Source organism: Schistocerca nitens, chromosome 4 (assembly GCF_023898315.1).
Source record: "Schistocerca nitens isolate TAMUIC-IGC-003100 chromosome 4, iqSchNite1.1, whole genome shotgun sequence".
NCBI lineage: Eukaryota > Metazoa > Arthropoda > Insecta > Orthoptera > Acrididae > Schistocerca > Schistocerca nitens.
In genome coordinates this window covers 172,913,756-172,935,918 of record NC_064617.1, presented here as the reverse complement: position 1 = coordinate 172,935,918, position 22,163 = coordinate 172,913,756, and the positions used below count along the sequence as shown (strand labels likewise).

Here is a 22,163-nt window from a genome sequence, read left to right as displayed (position 1 = left end):
GTTTTATTTGGGGTGGAGTCGATATCACCCAGTAAAAAAGAAGTTTCTGTAATACAATGATGAAGTGATGAATACATAATTATAATCTGTGGTACATGACAAGAAACTCCAAGCATTAAGATTACTAGAAACATAGATGGTTGGGACAAATACTGGAGGCAACATATTAGAAAAAAATTAAGCCAAATAGAAAAATGCCTCATATTTTGAATGAACATGGAGAACACAGAAACATGATGATAACCACTGCAATTTGTTTAACACTAGGAAAAAGTCTGTACCCCACAGTCAGACCATGAGAAGACAATTATACCACATGGTTTCAACTCATCTGATGGACACTGAGTGCCATGGGATGAGGTGGGGGCTCTTTCTCATGTTGCGTTATAACACTGTTGGCTCATGTATCACTTATGACTTATTATTACCTAGCACTTTATTTTGATTGTGTAGAAACACTCTCCATATAGTAGAACACATCCAGGTATGGCATGATGAATGAGGAGGTGGAGTGTTCATGTACTGTTAACAACAAATGCTACTAGACTAAGAAATGACTACAAAACCATAGTTACCAGACATTGTTCTACTTAGTTTAAATGTTTAAAGGAGTTGAATATCTGACTTGACTGGTTTTTAATGCAATTTTCGCTAAAAATTTTCCTTGGTTTACACACACCTTCAGTTTTTTTACATGCAATGAATTATGTTTTAAACAAATCCTGCTGTGTCAGCTTTTACCCCATGTGTGCCTCCTTTCTGGCTTTCTCCATTCCTCCAAATTACATATGTAATGATGACCAACTGAAAGACTCACAAATTTATACCTGGCTCATTTGGAAGGACTGAAAAGTTTACATCCCTTCAATTTTTGTTTTGTTTTGATTACTATAGCCCACACTTCATACCTCATTTAAAATGTATTGCCTATGGGTGTTGATTCAATCAAACTATGGCTTTTTAGTATAACTTCCTTAATACAGCTAATGAATACATGACATTCAATACATAACACTTTCTCTCATTTCTGCATTTATGTTCTCACTTCAAACGAGATGTTCTACTGATTGTAAACTTGATTTTAATACACACTATAGCACATGTATGTCACTGTACAAGGGGTATGCAGAAAGTAGTAGACATTTTGAAATAAAAAATTGATATGGGACAACCAAATTTTAATAAACACATTTTAAAGGTACATGCTTAACCTATTTTTCTACATAACCACCATTCAAAGCGAAGCACTTACATACTGCAGCACAAATTTTTCAGTACCATCTCTATAGGAATCTTCCAACTGTGATTGCAACCACCAGTGTGTAATGGCACGCAGTTCAGTGTCGGTATCAATGAGTTACATAGCAAGCCATGTCTTCACTGTTGGAAAGAGGTGGTAGTCACTTGGTGCCAAATCTGGACTGTGTAGTGGATGATCACATACCTCTCAGATAAACCCCATGGGAGCTCTCTAGTACGACTGGCCGTGTGTGACAGTGCGTTGATGTGCAAATTCAAAACTTTTGGGCTAAATTTTCCCCAAAACTTATTCTGTATTGCACATCTTAACTTGGTGTTTCAAAAATTTCAATTGGTATGCTGTTTTTTGCCAACAAAGACCTAATCACATATTTTACTGCAGTGCACATTTTAAAATGTCACAGAAAGCAAAATAACAAGAGAAACAGACTATAAGCTACCACCAGTGGATGGGTACTGAGTGTAGGAAAGTTATGGCACCAAGATGGTGGCTGTAGCCCTGCCCCCCCCCCCCCCCCCCCCCGCCACAATAGACCAAAATGTCTGTTACTTTTTGGATAGCCCTTATGAAACACAATTAATTCAGGAAAGCTTAATACTTCATGAAGTGCCATTTCAACAAACGAACATGTGAGACAAGAAGCTATGCAGTCTCTCTAAGTTTGTAGCAACACTACAAGAATATCACTTACTTTTAGAAACTTTTGGTAATGATATCGCATGTCCACATTTTTTGCTGATGTGGTAACCACAGCATTTGTTGGCGATCTTCCCCAGTTGCAGTTTGCGTATTCATCAAGTGTTCTGTGACTTCCATCACGACACAATAATTCAAAATCTGTTCTCAGCACCCCAGCTGGAAAAGAGAACAACAGGTACAGTTTTGTTTGTCAACTAACTAATACAATGGTGTTATACAGTCCAGTTCAGGGATGAAATTTGATATGACAATGAAAGAACTGGCCACTCTGCTTATCAGTTTCATTTCATTTCATTTCCCGTCCACACTGTTCAAGCAAGCCTGTTATGAAGTTCCAAATATATTAAATATATTTGCTCAAAAATAATAAGAATTAAATTCTGTTCAGGATACTTGCACACCCTATGGCACACAAAACACAATGACATGATTTTTGCTTCCAGAAATTTATTTATATATATATATATAAAAACACAGATGACGTGACTTACCGAACGAAAGTGCTGGCAGGTCGATAGACAAACAAACAAACAAACACAAACATACACACGAAATTCAAGCTTTCGCAACAAGCTGTTGCCTCATCAGGAAAGAGGGAAGGAGAGTGAAAGACGAAAGGATGTGGGTTTTAAGGGAGAGGGTAAGGAGTCATTCCAATCCCGGGAGTGGAAAGACTTACCTTAGGGGGGAAAAAAAGGACAGGTATACACTCGCACACACACACATATCCATCCGCACATACACAGACACAAGCAGACATTTGTAAAGGCCAAACATACACACAAAATTCTAGCTTTCGCAACCAACGGTTGCCTCGTCAGGAAAGAGGGAAGGAGAGGGAAAGACGAAAGGATTTGGGTTTTAAGGGAGAGGGTAATGAGTCATTCCAATCCAGGGAGCGGAAAGACTTGCCTTAGGGGGAAAAAAGGATGGGTATACACTCGCACACACACACCTATCCATCCACATGTCTGTATATGTGCGGATGGATATGTGTGTGTGTGCGAGTGTATACCTGTCCTTTTTTCCCCCCCTAAGGTAAGTCTTTCCGCTCCCTGGATTGGAATGACTCGTTACCCTCTCCCTTAAAACCCACATCCTTTCGTCTTTCCCTCTCCTTCCCTCTTTCCTGATGAGGCAACAGTTTGTTGCGAAAGCTTGAATTTTGTGTGTGTGTTTGTGTGTCTATCGACCTGCCAGCGCTTTCGTTCGGTAAGTCACATCATCTTTGTTTTTAGATATATTTTTCCTACGTGGAATGTTTCCCTCTATTATAACTCTCTCTCTCTCTCTCTCTCTCTCTCTCTCTCTCTCTCTCTATATATATATATATATATATATATATATATATATATATATATATATTCTCAGGCTTGTCTGACATTTGGCATTACCCCCAAAGGCCTCACACTTAAAGTTCCCATCTCTGGCTGCAACCCTTCTTTCCATCAGTCCCTATACCAGTTCCAAACTGAACAATCCATTGCCCTCACCCACCTAATCCTTCACCTACACATCAACTCAGCCAATGAACACACCCGTCAACTCCTATCCTTAATAAAAGTCCTTAATCTTTCCTCTCCCACATCCACACCGGCTGTTCAGAGCATCCTCCTACAGGCCAACCGTAAATTAGAACAGCATGCCACCCTACACCTCAAAAAACTATCCAATCTCCTGGTTTCCCACCTCCGGAAAGGCAACTCACTCACCCTTCACAACCTTTCCAGCAAACATCAACCTCCTCTCATTGCACACCAACCCAGTCTCTCCCATCTACTCAATCTCCCACTTCCAGCTCCACTCCCTCCAAAACCTCAAAATTCCAATCAACACAACCTGGAACCACAACACCCTAATTCAGTAGTTAACCTTTCCTCCAAACCTCTCTCCCAATCCGAAACCTCTGTCCTGTCCAAAGGCCTCACCTTCAGCCCCACTCCCAGATTCAACCAAACAGCCCTCGTCAAAGATTTACTGTCCTACACTCGTACTCTCTGCTGGAAATATCACTTTGCCACAAAGAAAAATGATCCTAATCCTACTCCTAATGATCCAAACCCCAAGACACCATCCAAATTGAACCCTGCCTGGAACAGTTCCGTCCTCCATCGCAGCGGGACCCACCTCCTCTTCCTCAAAATCACCCTCTCCAAACCTTCCAGGAATTTCTGACTTCCAGCCTTGCATCTCAATCCTTCTTAAAAAACCTTAATCCTACTCCCAACATCACCACTGCTGAAGCCCAGGATATCCGTGATCTGAAGGCTGACCGATCCATCGTTATTCTTCCGGCGGACAAGGGTTCCACGACCGTGGTACTTGATCGTCAGGAGTATGTGGCTGAGGGACTGCGTCAGCTTTCAGACAACACCACATAAAAAGTTTGCCAAGGTAACCCCATTCCCGATGTCCAGGCGGAGCTTCAAGGAATCCTCAGAACCTTAGGCCCCCTACAAAACCTTTCACCTGACTCCATCAGCCTCCTGACCCCACCGACACCCCGCACCCCTACCTTCTACCTTCTTCCTAAAATCCACAAACCCAATCATCCCGGCCGCCCCATTCTAGCTGGTTACCAAGCCCCCACAGAACGTATCTCTGCCTACGTAGATCAACACCTTCAACCCATTACATGCAGTCTCCCATCCTTCATCAAAGACACCAACCACTTTCTCGAACGCCTGGAATCCTTACCCAATCTGTTACCCCCGGAAACCTTCCTTGTAACCATTGATGCCACTTCCTTATACACAAATATTCCGCACGTCCAGGGCCTCGCTGCGATGGAGCACTTTCTTTCACGCCGATCACCTGCCACCCTACCTAAAACCTCTTTCCTCATCACCTCAGCCAGCTTCATCCTGACCCACAACTTCTTCACTTTTGAAGGCCAGACATACCAACAATTAAAGGGAACAGCCGTGGGTACCAGGATGGCCCCCTCGTACGCCAACCTATTCATGGGTCGCTTAGAGTAAGCCTTCTTGGTTACCCAGGCCTGCCAACCCAGAGTTTGGTACAGATTTATTGATGACATCTTCATGATCTGGACTCACACTGAAGAAGAACTTCAGAATTTCCTCTCCAACCCCAACTCCTTTGGTTCCATCAGATTCACCTGGTCCTACTCCAAATCCCCATTTGATGTGGAATGGGTGGCAGCTGTCATAATGGAGTTACTGTTGCTTGTTGGTGGATTTGATGTGGACAGATGTGTGAAGCTGACCATTGGACAGATGGAGGTCAACGTCAAGGAAAGTGGCATGGGATTTGGAGTAGGATCAGTTGAATCTGATGGAAACAAAGGAGTTGAGGTTGGAGAGGAAATTCTGGAGTTCTTCTTCACTGTGAGTCCAGATCATGAAGATGTCATCAATAAATCTGTACCAAACTTTGTGTTGGCAGGCCTGGGTAACCAAGAAGGCTTCCTCTAAGCGATCCATAAATAGGTTGGCTTACGAGGGGGCCATCCTGGTACCCATGGCTGTTCCCTTTAATTGTTGGTATGTCTGGCCTTCAAAAGTGAAGAAGTTGTGAGTCAGGATGAAGCTGGCTAAGGTAATGAGGAAAGAGGTTTTAGGTAGGGTGGCAGGTGACCGGCGTGAAAGGAAGTGCTCATCGCAGTGAGGCCCTGGACGTGCGGAATATTTGTGTATAAGGAAGTGGCATCAATGGTTACAAGGATGGTTTCTGGGGGTAACAGTTTGGGTAAGGATTACAGGCGTTCGAGAAAGTGGTTGGTGTCTTTGATGAAGGATGGGAGACTGCATGCAATGGGTTGAAGGTGTTCAGCTACGTGAACAGAGATACATTCTGTGGGGGCTTGGTAACCAGCTACAATGGGGCGGCCAGGATGATTGGGTTTATGAATTTTAGGAAATAGGTAGAAGGTAGGGGTACGGGTTTGTCGGTGAGGTCAGGAGATTGATGGAGTCAGGTGTAAGGTTTTGTAGGGGGCCTAGGGTTCTAAGGATTCCTTGAAGCTCTGCCTGGACATCAGGAATGGGATTACCTCTGGCTCCCATTATTGTAACCGCCCCCGGTGTAAAACCTGTCCCATGCACCCTCCCACCACCACCTACTCCAGTCCTGTAACCCAGAAGGTGAACACAATCAAAGGCAGAGCCACATGTGAAAGCACCCACGTGATTTACCAACTAACCTGCCTACACTGTGAAGCTTTCCATGTGTGAATGACTAGCAACAAACTGTCCATTTACATGAATGGACACAGGCAGACAGTGTTTGTTGGTAGTGAGGATCACCCTGTGGCTAAACATGCCTTGGTGCACGGCCAGCACATCTTGGCTCAGTGTTACACCGTCCGGGTTATCTGGATACTTCCCACTAACACCAACCTGTCAGAACTCAGGAGATGGGAACTTGCCCTTCAATATATCCTCTCTTCCCGTTACCCACCAGGCCTCAACCTCCACTAATTTCAAGTTGCCGCCGCTCATACCTCACCTGTCATTCAACAACATCTTTGCCTCTGTACTTCCGCCTCGACTGACATCTCTGCCCAAACTCTTTGCCTTTACATATGTCTGCTTGTGTCTGTATATAAGCGGATGGATATGTGTGTGTGTGTGTGCACGCGAGTGTATACCTGTCCCTTTTGCCCCCTAAGGTAAGTCTTTCCACTCCCGGGATTGGAATGACTCCTTACCCTCTCCCTTAAAACCCACATCCTTTCGTCTTTCCCTCTCCTGCCCTCTTTCCTGATGAAGCAACTGCGGGTTGCGAAAGCTTGAATGTTGTGTGTGTGTTTGTGTTTGGTTGTGTGTCTATCAACATACCAACGCTTTCGTTTGGTAAGTTACATCATATATGAATATAATAGAGGGAAACATTCCACATGGGAAAAATATATCTAAAAACAAATTCCTTTAATACTTTTAGCTGCATTGTTAAGTCTGTCTACATCAAACACGGCATTATGAGTGTGCTGTTTGGCACAGTCACATCAAGTAAATATCTATGCTTAACCCTGTAAATCCATATGAAATGGAACAAGCATGTAAGGGCAGTAGTAGGAAACAGAAACGATCAGCATCCATTTACTGGTACAATTTTAGGAAGATGTGGTTCATCTCCAAAGGAGGCAACTTATACAACACTAGTGCAACTGATTCTTGAGTGCTATTTGAGTGTTTAGGATTCCCACCAGGTCAAACCGAAGAAAAACATCAAAGCAGTTCAGAAGCAGGATGCTAAATTTGGTACCAGTAGGTCCAATCAACTTATGAGTGTTATGAAGATTCTTTATCAACTCTAATGGGAATCCCTGGAGAGAACACAACATTCTTTTTGTGAAACACTGTTGAGAAAACTTAGAGAACTGCCATTTGAAGTTGGCCAGAGAATGGTTCTACTGCACTTTGAGTAAGAATCACAAAGATAAGAAAACTTATGGCCACCATGGAGGCATATAAACAGTCATTTTTCCTTTGCTCTATTTGTGAGTGGACCAGAAAAGGAAATAAACAGTAGCAGTACAAGATACCCTCTGACATACACTATACAGTGGCTTTTGAGTATGGATGTAGATATAGGTTTCTAGTAACATCTTTTTCTTTAAAGCCTGGCACTGTGTGCACTGAAACAAACTCATCTGAATATCAGCAAACTCATCTAATCTATAAGGGAAGTTTGAAAAGGAGGGGCAGGTCACAGGAGACCTCAGGTTGAGAGAGATCCACCTGTCGTGAAGACACTGAAGGGTAGAGATGAAAGATGAAGCATTAGAGAGTGTAGGACAATAAATAAAGTACAGGAGTAAGGACTATGTCTGTTTCTCACCGGAGATGATAGGAGGACAGAGAAAGAAGTATAAATGGATTGAGAGGAAGAGAAATTATGACTTGAATAAATATTGCAGTTAACAACTAGGAGGTAAGCGGAAAGGGAAGAAAAGGAAAAACTGAAAAGAAAGAGAGAAAACAGAAACAAATAATATAGTAAATAATGAAATCCTATCCATGATGAAAAGGGGAGGATTTTAAGAGAGGCTAAGGAAGGGTGGATTGATGTAAATATATGTTGGAAAGTAAGTTCCAATCTCCAGGGCTTGAGGCACTGAACTCACTGAAATACTTTTTTTTCCACTGATCACCAAAAAACCAAACTCAACAACAGCTCTATACAAAGTTGGGTATTGTATTGTGTTTACTACACAAAACCTTTAGCAATCTCTTTTTCATGATTTTTACAGTATTTAACTCATAATATGTATAAAATTTAACATCTCTCTCCCCTACAAAAAACTCTCAAGTAGAATTCTGAAATTTACACATGACGTAGATCTACATAGTGTGTCTAATCATGTAATAAATCTGTTTTCAATTAGGGCCAGAGTTAAGGTAGTTGTTCAAATTGATACATTTTTCTGCAGCGGGAATAGTTTACTACTTGAGAAAAGGCAGCAAGCACAACACTTTACACAGCAGAGTTGGTAGCACAGTGGAAGCCATTAACGCCAGCTTCTGGTGGGTGTACTGCTGGTGAGAACTGTCCAACCCGAAAGCTATCAAATTCCTACCAATTAAATTGGGCTGTAGTACTGGGTGTGAGCATTCAAACACACTCCAAGTTGGCTATGCAATGTCGCCAAAGCAGATAGATCTTAAGTGGGTATCATTCCAGTATAAAAAGTTGTGCAGTGAACACAAGTTATTTGGTGCACGACATGCAAAATTTTACATGTTTCTCTGCCTTTGAGGTTGTAAGATTCATTAGTGGTGGGGCTGGAGTAAGTTGTAATGGACTGGAACATAGAACAGGTTTTACAGTGAGAACAGTTGTTGCAGGGATAGGAACCTTGGGTGGGACTAATGGTCTGGGCCCGTCATATGTTTTGACAAGGATGTTATGATGGTTTGGAGGACAATGGAGGATGACAGTAGGTTGTGTGGGAAGTATATTAGTGAGAAACTGTCCCATTTCTGTGTTATACTGTATCAAGCCAGCTGGCAAAGCTTCTCAGTGTTGAGTAATGCATCATCTAGGTGGACAATAAAAGGCTGGTATAAGATGAGCCCATCTTGATTTGCACCATAGCTCCCTGGATTTGACTGTAGGTCTGGCCCTTAAATGTTAAATAGTTATGAGTAAGGATGGATCTATTGCTGAGGGGAGGACTTGAGATGTTCCAGAAATTGCTTAGCATGGTAGGTTGAATGTGCTGCTCTACAAGGGCTCTGATGCATTCAGTACAGGCTTTGAAGTCTGCTACAATGGGATAGCAGAAATTTATGTTTTTATATACATTGGGGAAGCAGGAAGAAGGCAGTAGTGGATCAGGAAGGGTAAGGGGCTCTATGGAGGCACAAGTGAGGCACCTAGCTTCTAGGATTTCCTGTAGCATAGTGTTGATTGATATGTTTCATGTTATTCCAATTTACTGTCTTTGACCTCCAACTCTCTTTGATGCAATCTTTTCTAACCTAGTCACCAATCCTTTCTATGACACGAACTAACAGTTCTAACAGCTACATGTAGTATCTATCACACACACTTAGAATTTTGTTCCCAGAAAGTATGTATTGGCCAGATATTTTGTCCCCTTGTGACTTCAACGTTTTTTCATGTAAATTTTCCTCCTAATATACTCTTTCAATCTAAATACACTAGTGTCCAAAATAAAAGCAGTAACCACTAATTCCCCATCCTGCTTCTCAGGGGGACACCACTTTGATGAAGCACTGTCCATGCGGGTGGAGAGGCTTGCATGTCCGCGTAAAGGTGAGGGCTATGCCGAAGGTAGAGGACCTACTGCCAGAATGGCCTCAGCTGATGGATCAGACTAAGAGTGTCCCACAACATCCCATCTTCCCTATTCACTCCTAGTCCTACCCAACTCCCTGACCCAACCCAAGGGTCCATGACACATGGGAAGATGTGTCACAAACGGAGCCTCAGGGATACCGGGCAAACTCCCTGAGTAAGTAGCCTTACACCGTGCGGGGTATTCGTGGTGTGGACCTTGTAGATCCCCAAATCTTGTGGGGACCAATATGGACGCGAGTACAGAAAACAAAGAAAAACAAACTCAGGGGCAAATTGAGACCTCCCATATCCAAACATCGGGGTCAGTACTGATGGAAGGCATTCCCACTACTGAATCAGGGTCTAGACCTAAGCCAGAAGTGGGAACTGTAACCAAGAAGCTAGACCAGATTAAGATCAAAGGCTTGTCTGGGGCCCAGAGGAGGAAACTACTCAGGGAATAGAGGAAAAGGGAAGGGAAAGAATGGCTTCCTAAAGAAAAGTGGAGGGAATTAAAGAGACTTGAACCCAAAAAGACCCCAGGAAGAAACTGTCTCAGGTTGAAGGGGATATGCAGACCCCCACTAGATCAAAGACAGGTAGCAAATGGATCAGGGAGGAATCAAAGACTCCCTCCTCCCAGGATAAGCAAGCCCAGAAAAAAAAAAAAAAAACAAAGACAAGAAATAGGGAAACGGACCTATAGTACAGCAGTCTTGGTTTTTAAGATGCCACTTATCCAGGAAGGCTATCCACTGGTGACCATCAAGTCGCAAGCAGGAGGAATTGGTACAGATGGCCCTCTTCGAAAAGATTGGGGGGATCGCTGGCCCAGGACCCAACTTCAGGAGGATCTATCTAGATTCTGGTGTCCCCATTTTTGTCTTGAGGGGGTGCACGTGGTGGAATGGCTCAAGGACAAGGTGCCCATGATATCCCTGTGGGAAGATGTGAAGCTGCTGGTTAAGATGGCAGCGGAGCTTCTTAAGACCGCAAAGTTATCGATATGGGTACCAAAGATCCTTAAGGAAGTCTCTCCTGAGATTCTGCTCGGGAAAATAGGGGCCCAGGACCCAAAAGTCTAGACAAAAGACTGGAGAGTGATCAACCAGAAGGTTGCACCGGAAGGACGAACCCTGGTGGTGAAGGTCAGAGAGAAGCCCTGAAGGCGATGCAGGAGTACCTGAAATTGTTTTTAGGGTGCTTGCATGTCACCGTCAGGGTTCTCAGAGACCTTAAAGATGGCAGCAAGACAGAGAATGGAAGTGCTGCAGATTAATCTGCAGCACAGTAAATAGGCCTCTGTTGCCCTGAGTCACTGCCTGGGGAGGCAGGAAGTGGACGTGGCCCGGATACAAGAACCATATTCATATAAAGATAGTGTATCGGTCCTCAGTGGCACTGCAGGTAAGCTGATTTATGCTAGAAATGTAATAAACTCCAGAATATGCATCTATGTAAGAAATGGAATTTCTTTCATGCCAATGATGAATTTCTGCTCTGGGGACTTAGTGACCATTAGAAGGCAGCAGTGTGAGGAAGGTATCATGAGCGAAATTGTTTTGGCCCCAGCATACCTTCCTTACGAAGACAGCTCTCCTCCTCCCTTGGAGGTGAGGAGACTGGTAGAGACTTACCATCAGCAAGGTGACCAACTGCTGGTGGGATGAGACGGCAATGCCCACAACCTGGTGTGGGGCAGCAAGAACACCAACAGTAGAGGTGAGTACCTTCTTGAATTTCTTTTAGCTAACAACTTAGAGGCCTCGAATAGGGGCAATGACCCTACATTCAGGAATAGCAGAAGAGAAGAAGTAATTGACATAACCTTTGGTTCCATGATGATGGGCAGCTATCTCAAACAATGGCATGTGGTGATGGAGCCATCTTCATCGTACCACATGTACATTAAATTCAAGGTTGAAATGGGAATCAGACAGACCATGACCTACAGGAATCCCAGGAAAACTGACTAAGAGACATATGGGAGGGACCTTGATTTAGGCTTATCGGAAATTAAAGCCTCAATAAGGAATCCAGAAGAATATGAGGAAGTAGCAGAGGCTTTTACCTCTGCCATAGTGACCTCATATCAGGACAACTGCACAAATAGGATTGTGCCTTGGTGGAATAACATTTGGAAACGCAAAGAAAAAAGGTGTGGGGACTGTTTAATATTGTGAGACATAAAGGACAATGGGCTAAATATCGTGAGGCCCTTGTCAATTAAAATCTTGCAATCAGACGAGCAAAGAAGGCATCCTGGAAGGCATTCTGTGAGGAAGAGGAAAGCATAGCTGCACAAGCCAGACTTCACAAGATTCTCACTAGAGTACCAACCAATCCAGGAGGTACGTTGAGGAAGGAGGATGGGGAATATACAAAGACAGTACACGAGATGCTGGAACTGCTCCTCAAAACTCACTTTCCTCAATAAGTTCTGCTGGACAACACAATTCAGAATGTGATCCCCGAGAGACAATGGTTCTCAGGCAGTCGCAGAGAGGACTGGGAATCGGCCAAGGAGTATGTGAACTTTAATAAAATTTAATAGGTGGTGGGAACATTCCAACCGTTGAAGTCACCTGGCCCAGATGGAATTTTTCCAGCTCTCCTGCAACAGGCAGGAAGTAGTTCATAAGAGTCCTATGCAGGCTATTCAGGGTTAGCCTAGCAGTAGGTATCATTCCCAATGCATAGAGGGCAGTGAAGGTTGTCTTCGTTCCAAAGCCAGGGAGAATTTATCATACCAAGGCTAAGGATATGAGACCAATCAGTCCGTCCTCCTCCATTCTCAAAACAGTGGTAAAACTGGTTAACGTATTTGTTGGGGAGAGGCGGCTAAGTACGGCCCCTCTACATTTAAACCAACACGCATATCAACCAGGTAAATCATGTGAGACAGCTCTCCACCAACTCGTTGGGAAGGTGGAGAAAGCACTTCACTTCCGAGAAATAGCCCTCTGCATCTTCCTGCATATCGAGGGAGCCTTCAGTAACACGACTTTCAATTCCATGGTAAGGGCAGCAGAGGTGCATGACCTGGTGACCACTATATGCAGGTGGAGCAGGGCCATGCTTAGTGGAAGGAAGGTAGAGGCTACCATGATGAATGAAAATATGGTGATTAACACCACTAGAGGCTGCCCACAATGAGTTTTGTCCCCTCTGTTGAGGAGTTTAGTGGTGAACGAACTCATTGAGGAACTAAATTCCAGACAATGCTTCTGCCAAGGATATGTAGATGACTTTGTCATAGTAATACTTGGCAAATTTACTTACACAGTTAGAAATATGGCACAAGGAGGATTGGACATTGTGCAAAATTGGTGCATGAAACAGGATATGAGGGTTAATCCTAAGATAACTGTTGTAGTGCCATTTACAAAGAGACATATTAAACACTCGAGTTGGAATCTAAAGCTCTTTGATGAAAATCTACCTGTGAAGGGGATAGTGAAATATCTAGGGGTAACCTTAGATGAGAAGCTAACGTGGACCCCTCACATTAAGAGTATCTACTCCAATGCAAAAAGTACTCTAGTGAGTACTAGAAGGTCTTGTGGCAAAAACTGGGGCCTAAGCCCCTGGGGTATGCACTGGATATACACCACAGTGATAAGACCAAGGATTTCCTACGGATTCGTAGTGTGGTGGAAGAAGGTAGAACAGTGGGTTGCAGCTAAGGAGCTTGCCTAGGTGCAGAGATTGGTCTGCTTAGCCATAACAGTTGGAATTAGCAGCACACCAACTGCTGGAATGGAAGCCATGCTGGACATGCCTCCACTACACCTTTGGGTCAAAGTGGAGGCAGCAGCTGGGGCACACAGACTTAAAACTGGCAAGAACTGGGTTTCATTCGGAGGGCTGAGGAAATGCCTGCTGACTATATAATAACCCCCAACTGTTTCGACAAGCCTTACAATATAATAATTGGAAGCAGGGAGCAATGGGAAAAAACAGCTCAACACCATATGAGGGACATCATTTGGTTCACCGATGGGTCGAAAATAGACCAAGGCATTGGGGGCAAGGGTGTACAGGGTTCAGTCAAGACAGGAGGGCATCATCTCTCTAGGAAAACTGGACTCCGTATTCAAAGCTGAAATTACTGCAATCAGGGCATGTGTGGAGGAGAATATGCGTAGGTGCTACAAGGATCGTAGCATCTACATCTATTCAGACAGTCAGGCAGCCCTGATATCATTGGCGGCTCCTGCAACAAGATCTACAATTGTTGCAGAATGCCACAGGACTCTGGCGGAGATAGGGGGAAGCAATAGGGTAAACCTAGTGTGGGTCCCTGGCCACTCAGGGATCTGTGGCAATGAAATAGCTGACAGATTGGCGAGGATGGGGGCAACAGCTCCATTTACTGGACCGGATCCTGTCCTGACAATAACCAAGGCTATGATCAAATTGGAACTACAGAACTGGCTTAGGAAACAGCATGTAGGATATTGGACCAAGGTCCATACACAAAAACATGGTAAGGTAATGATGCCCAAGCTGTGTTTTAGAAGAAGCTCTGTAATCCTGGGATTGAACTGGAAAGAGATCAAACTCATGACTGGACTGATGACCGGCCATGGTAATTTCAAAAAACACCTACACACAGTGGGTATAACGGAAGAGGACCTCAAATGTAGGATCTGTGATGAAGGTGAAGAAACTGCATCACACCGAATCTTCGAATGCATGGTACTGGAGGGTAAAAGATACAGAATCTTCAGGACAAATAGACCTGAAGAAATTGTGTCTAACAAATAACTGGTAGAGGGACTCCTTGCACTATTTAAGGGCATTGGTTGGCTTTACTAGATATGCAGGGAGTGATACCACATAATAAACTTAGTGTCACTGCGGGCAGTGGCGGGTTAGACCTAAGCTGTTTTAGCTTCCCTGTTAAAATCAAATCAAATCAAATCAATCCCCATCCTGTGTCTAATTCACAATATAATCATACTAACTGTATACAGATGTCCTTACCATAGTGTTCTGCAGGGAAGATGGCATTCCGGTCCATGGACAACCATGCCATTACTGACCCCAGCGCACCTGTCCATCGGGGTAGTGTTTGTTGGCTAGTCTCACATTCACAATCGCTGTATACACAGTCACAGATGGTGCAGCATGGCACAGAGAAGACACCTACCAGACACACTGCGGTGGAGGGCTACAGGAAGAATTGAAGCAGGACTGTTGGAAACTGATGTGGCCTGATAGCTTATTGCAAATAATTATCTTGTTTCTTGGCTGTGGCAACAGTTTATAGAGAACTAAACTGAATCCCAAAGGCAGGAGCAGGGCCAACCATGTGTGACATCAGAAATGAAAGGCCAGTAATTGGCTTTTAGGGCATGGTGGTACAGCCTTAGTACAGGATGGCAACTGGCATTTGACCTTGTAGCATCCACTGGACGTGTTGTATTGAGGTAAAGGGTGTACAGAAGGCATCGGCAGAGTGGCCTTTATTGTCGGAGACCTGCTGTTGTGTATCTCTGACATGTCTTCACAGAAGGAATGTCTGGAGTGGAGTCGTCAACATGCCACCTGAACAGTCTAACAGTGGGCCAATGTTCTTTTCACAGAGAAGACCTGATTTGGTACGGAGACTGATTCTTGACGGATTCAGATCTGGAGGGAACATGGAATATAATTTTGGGAAGGAGACCAAGGAGGATCCCTAATCGTGCAGACAGGAATAACACTGACCACACGAATACCTCTTCCGGAAATTGTACAGGTGAATTGGAAAAGTTTAATTGCTGTCAGGTATTGTGATGAGATATTGGGACCTCATGTGCGGTTGTTGATGGACAATAATGCTTGACCTCATACAGCACAGGTGGCTGACGTTTTCTTGGAAACGGAAGATAATGCACACATGGCATAGCCAGCTCGCTCTCATATTTGAATCTCACAGAGCATGTCTGGGTTGCACTAAGGCGATGGTTTGCGTCAGCATCCATCAACCACTCTCCAAGAGTTGCAAGCAGCTCTGCAGAAGAATGGGCATTATTGCCTCAACATGAGATTGGTGATATCAGTCACAGGATGCTCCATTGTTGTCAGGCCTGTATTGCTGCCACAGGTGTAACAAATCGTACTGAGCACATTAAACAGTTGTCTGCATGTCTGTGTAAATCAGTTATGTTGGAAAAATCGAACTTTTTGTCTTCCAGTATGCATCTTGCAGTTGTTTACGTTCTATATTCTTTACACTGTTTCCACTATACTACCACCAGTTTATATTGTTTTGAGGGAAAATAAAAGAAACCTTGAAAAATTTCCATTTGTTGCTTTAATTTTGGACACTAGTGTATATACTACCATGTTCTAACCACAATAAATACTCTATGTCCTCAACGAAAATGTAAGATTGCTGTATTCATGCAAGACTTCAACAAGTACAATCAAAGCAATATCAATATATAAGTACTGAAGATGAATTTCAAATATTCAGAACACAAGTTCCATCTTAGATTACCACAAATACGACGGGAAAAAGGAGTTTTGTCCAAGAGCCACAGATTACCAATAAAAGGCTGGTGTATTGTGTAGAATGTAGTGGAACTCAGATAATGACATTCAGAACAAAATTCAGATTGTAAGAAAAACACCATGAGAAGGTGTGAAACAAATATGAGTAGGCAGCTGATCCATTATTAGGAAAAGGCAATAAAGCAAAAGACTCAACATTCAGAAAAAAGGAAACAGAAAGTATTTATGACAGATAATAGAAAGGTTGAAGAATGCTCATAGAGAAAAAAAAAATTAATATCTGAAGAGACTGTAGGAATATTTCATGTGAAACAAATGAATGGGAAACAAAGTTGCGAGAGTGACAGATTGCAACAGTGGGAAATATTTTGAAAAAAGTGAAATAATTCTAACATAAATATGGAAAGGATAGATTGTTACTCACCACAAGTGGAGGCATTGTGTCACAGACAGGACTACTAATATATTAAAACTTAACAGACAACAACCTCCTTCTGCAATAGAATACACACACACACACACACACACACACACACACACACACACACACGTGCGCACTCACACACTGCCACCATCTCAGGCCACATTACCTGACAGCAACTGCTGCATCTGGCAGAACAGCAATGTGCTGGGATGGACGGTAGTGGTAAGGAGTGATGAGAAGGGTGTTATTCCATCCAAGACTTTTCTTCTTCCTCCTCCTCCTCCTCCTCCTCCTCCTCGCCTTCTTCTTCAATTCCCTAACACTTTCCAGTGTCGGAGTAGCCTCACTCTATCCATTTCTTCCATTCCACTCCATTTTCACACAATCTTTTCTTTACATGATTGTTTTTCCAGGCCTTTTGTCACAGTTTCTTGACTCTGTCCTCCCTTTCACATGCATTTCAAATACTTGTTTAGCTTTTATTTCCTCTCCTGTTCTCTTAACGTGCTCACACCATCTCAACTGAGCTTCTCAACCACCACACGCATTGGTTTCTTTTGCCCAGTCTCTTCTCATATTCTTTCATTTCTAACTCAATCTATTCTTATCTTTCCTACTACTTTCCTCATAAACTTCATATCTATGACAGTAATCCCACTTACACATTTCTCTTGTAGTGCCAATCTCTCTTTCACTGTAATTGCTGCATAACTGCACTGTAAATTATTATACTTATCTCTTACTTTCCTAGTATTGTGTTATTCATCTGATAGTACCTCGAGACTGCTTTCTTAATTCTATTTAGTACCTCTTGTTCTATTCTCCCATCATTACTTAGTACGGTGCTAAGATATTCCTAACTGTCATTCTGCAAAGAGGCTTTCATTACAGAGTATACTGAGTTGTTCTTCCTGCCTGTTCTGTTTTGAAACTAACATTGCTTGTATTGGTGTTCACTAACATTCTCTTCCCCTTCATATCATTTCACACCGGTGTGTCAGCCACCAACACTATATCACCTGCACAGAGCAATGTTTGCAGATACGTTAGACATAGTCTCCACATTCCATGGTTTGTTGTATGGGTTCCCTCTTGCTTGTTTTTGCTATTTCATCTAGAAAGATATTAAAGAATAAGGGTGGGAGGCTACCACCTTTCCTGATTCCTTTCTCCATGGGGAATTCTCTTGACCTTTCACCACCTATATGAACCATTCCTTCTGGTTTTTCATAAGCACTCTCCACAGCATTCATAAACTTAATTTGTACCCTCTTTGCTACAAGTGATTCCCACACATACTGCCTTGGCACAGTCAAATGCAGCTTTAAAATTGAGAAATGATAGATAAAGGTCACAGTTCTTGGCTATGCTTTTGTCCAAAATTGTTCTTATAGTGTAGATGTGGTCCTGGGTCCGTTGTCCTGGCATAAAAGCAGTCTGCTCCTCTCCAATATCCTCTTCCACAGCCCATCTCAGTTGCCTTTCTAATATACCAGTATATGCTCTATAGACAACTGATGACATATAGATAGCTCTGTAATTACCACAGTCATAACACTTCCCCTTCTTATGCAACAGTATGACAAAAGTTCTTCCGTTCCTCAGGGTTACTAATCTCCTCCCACACTCTCTGGATCTGCTTAATGGGCTTCTCTACCACAACTACTTCACCATTCTTGATTAGTTCCAGAGCTACCCCATTAAGGCCTGTGGTCTTCCTTATTCTAATTTATTTAACCGCCATTTCTACTCCTGTTTCTCTATCTCTCCTTCAATTCCTGGGTCTTGTGTAATTTCATACTGTCTTAAGATAATTTCTTCTGCTTCTCCTCATTCAGTTTTTTTGGACTTTTCTTCCTAGTGTCTTCTCCACGCTTCAAGTACTACTGCTTTCACTGGCACTAGCTTACCCCCAACCTTAATTGTCCTTGTTTGCTTCCCATATTTCCCTCTTAAAGCTGTTTTGGTTTTCCAGAAGCTCCTTATGCTGTTCTCTCTTGCCTTGCCCTGAACCATGTTCTCCAATTCCTCCTAAGTTTTCCTTTTAGGTTCCTTCACTACTTGTTTCATTTCATTTCTTCTTTCCCTATACTCCGCCCTTTCTTCTTCCATATAAGATGCTATATGTATCTTTTCCAGGTTTCCTTCTTATCCTTTAACACCTGTTTCACTTCCTCATTCCATCAAATTTTCTTCCTTGTATTTGCTACCCCACTTACAAATAAATCTAACTGCAAGCTCTTTGACTTCACATTTCTGGAGGAGGTAGAATGAACTGGGGGGAAAAAAAAAAAGTCGGGTAAATATGGCTCTAAAATGCATACCTTAACAGCCATGGCTACTTGTTCAGTAGAAGAGATGTGTTTCACAGCTCTTAAGGTATGCATTTTAGAGCCCATGCTGACTAGAATTTTTTTTCTTGTTTTCGTCCATACTACCACTTCTGAAAGTCACCTTTTCTATAATCTCAGCAACAACAGTACCGGTGAATTTATTCCACTATCAGAGGTTATGAACAATTCTCATTTACAACTTACGACTTGGTTGTTTCCAGACCAGTGTCCCTTACCTCAAGTTGATACATTTACCCTTCTACATCATCCCTGAAGGTTTGTAACACTGTCACGGAAATCACCTGCTATACTACTTCAACCTTTCAGCTTTCCCTTCTTTGCTTAGTACTGGTTTTCTACCTGAGCATCTCATCATTTGCTGTGCTAGTTAGCGCACAAACTCTCACTCCAGTGGTGGTTGTTGGCGTCATGTTTATCTTGGCTATGATAATGCATTCATTATGCTGTCATTGCGGTTTATCTGCATTCCTATTTTCTTATTCATTATTAGACCTACTCCTACATTAACCCAATTTGACTCTGTATTTAAAATGCTGTACTCACCTGACCAGAAGTCCTACTCATCCTGTCACTGAACTTCATAAATCCCCACTATATCTAACTTCATTATGTCCATTCCCCTTTCATAAGGGGCAGTAAAATGAAATCGAGACAGATGGAAAATGTACGTAAACTGTTTATTATTGCAAAAATAATCACCATAACTGTTAATACATTTATCCTGCTGTGACACATATTTCATGAAAACATCTTTTCCGTTGCCTATGGGATCATAATGTTATCCAGGCACGCATTTCTTCATCCACCACAGAAATTGACCACAATGAATCTCCAAAAATATGAAAATTGCAGGGGAGAGATTGGGACTTTATGGAGGATGTGTAAGGGTTTTCCAGTGAAACATCTGCAGTGTAGCGAAACAACAGGCATGCCAGCTCCGAGAAAATTGTAATGATCTTTTCTGTCAACTGTAAGGGCCGGCTGCTCAATGACTTTCAGCTTAAAGACATTGTGAATAACAATAAAAAACAATCAACACTCAATAACCACTCAAATTATCATACAAATTATAACAATTAAAAAAGTCAAGAACGACTAGGTGTTTACAAAAGCTGCATAGCTGTATTCTCAAGGTTTCCATACTACTGGATTAATTTTTGGATATCGTCCCTTGTACTACTTAATAGACATTAGTTAATTTTTAGGCTTTTTATTCCTGTTCACGTTACTTCTTTTCTCCTGGTTTTGTCTAGGCCTGGCTCATTCAGCAGTCATGCTTTGTGCAATTTTGATAAACATCTTTTGGGTGTACTCATCTTTATTAAGACAAGCCACCAGTGCAGTTTGACTCTTAACCTGCATAAGTTCCCAAATGTTGGGATTCTGTAATTCTCCACGTACATTATGAAGATATAATTACTGTGAGTATTTGTCATTGTTTTTTGTTGAATGTCAACATTATCTACAATTCTGTATTTCTACCATTTCACACAGTGATTTGTATTCTTGGCAGATAAACCCGGATACGTGTGTACTCAAAAGTGAAACCAGTAGTTGCGAATAAAGCACCTTCCTACAGCTATGCAGCTTTTGGAAACACTTCATCATTCTTTGCTTTTCAGCTGTTATAACTTTATGATAATTTCAATGGTTACTTTCTGCCATTGCTGGATCCGAACTGGTATTCAAACAATCATTCTTTCCACACTCCATAAGTGAATGGAACAGGAAGAAACCCTAATAATTGGTACAGTGGGATGTACCCTCCACCATGCACCTCACGGTGGTTTGCTGAGCGTAGATGTAGATGTTGAGTGTTTTGTATTGTTATTTAGTTTCTGAAACACTATGCCACAATTCATGTACAGGGGTACAAGGACACTGGAAAAATTGAAGCACACCATCCAGATCAAATGCTCATGAATGCTGACAGACGGTATCACTAGGTTGTAGGATACTGCCCACCACACACTGCTGGGGTTGTTTCAAATACAATGCACAAGTTGCACTGCGAAGCTCTCACACAGTTATGATCTCCGATGTCTCATCATGACGTTTCCACTGATCTGCTTTGGATGAAGGGATGCATGCCTGGGTAAAATCAAGGTTCTGCAGGCAACTGTGAATATTTTTCCATGAAGGCACTGACCATCTCGTCTCACAGTGGGATAAATGTATTTACAGTTAGGGATATTACTTTTGAGATAATAAGCAGTTTATGTACTTTTTTTCTATCTGTCTCATTCTCATTTGGCTGCCCAATATAAATTTTCTAACCTACCTGCCTGATTAAGCGAGCTAACATTCCACACACTGACCTGTAGAATGCCTGTTAACTTTTTCCTGATGACATCGTCCCGAATAGTCTCCCACTTGGAGATCAGAATTGTATTGTTATTTAGTTTCTGAAACACTATGCCACAATTCATGTACAGGGGTACAGGACACTGGAAAAATTGAAGCACACCATCCAGATCAAATGCTCATGAATGCTGACAGACGGTATCACTAGGTTGTAGGATACTACCCACCACACACTGCTGGGGTTGTGTGTGCTGGCGTTGGGTGTGCTCCCTGCCGCCGTTGGATAAGCAGCTGCAGCAGCAAGTCTTATACTCCTAGCTCACTCATTTGTTACATAGTTTAATTCTTAATTTCTTTGCGTGTTTTTGGTACTTGCATTGTTTAATTCATAAATTTCGGGCGTATTATAGTATTTGAGAGTTGTAGCATCGCGTTTTAGTACCTGAATAGTGCAAAATCGCGTAGTCTCCTTCCGTCGCCAAGCAGTGTGTCAACAGTGCGCAAGTAGCAGCATTACTGCATTTACTAGGCAATCTTGTATTTTAATAACCGTTTAAATTTTGTCGATTTGTTTGTGCTCTCTGTAGATTAGTTCAGACGCTCTTTGCACAACAGTTTTTAGCATGGATAGGGACTGCAACTGCTGTGTTCGGATGCAGGCTGAGTTGGCATCCCTTCGCTCCCAGCTTCAGGCAGTGTTGGCTTCGGTCACACAGCTTGAGGCTGTTGCCAATGGGCATCACTGTGGGGGTCCGGATGGGTGTTTGTCGGGGACGGCCAGCTCGTCCCACGCATCCCCCGATCGGACTACGACTGTGGTTGCCCAGGATACTGCCCGCATTGAGGC

The 22,163-nt window shown here is 42.7% G+C and overlaps 1 protein-coding gene across 1 annotated transcript in view; it reads right to left on the bottom strand.

Moving 5' to 3' along the window:
* The window catches only part of LOC126251426 (melanotransferrin), a 149,031-nt gene that overhangs the window by 63,255 nt on the left and 63,613 nt on the right, over positions 1–22,163 (bottom strand). Inside the window, exon 7 of the mRNA XM_049951842.1 lies at positions 1,953–2,116. Within this exon, the coding sequence (XP_049807799.1) occupies positions 1,953–2,116 (164 nt within the window). The remainder of the gene's footprint in view (positions 1–1,952; positions 2,117–22,163) is intronic.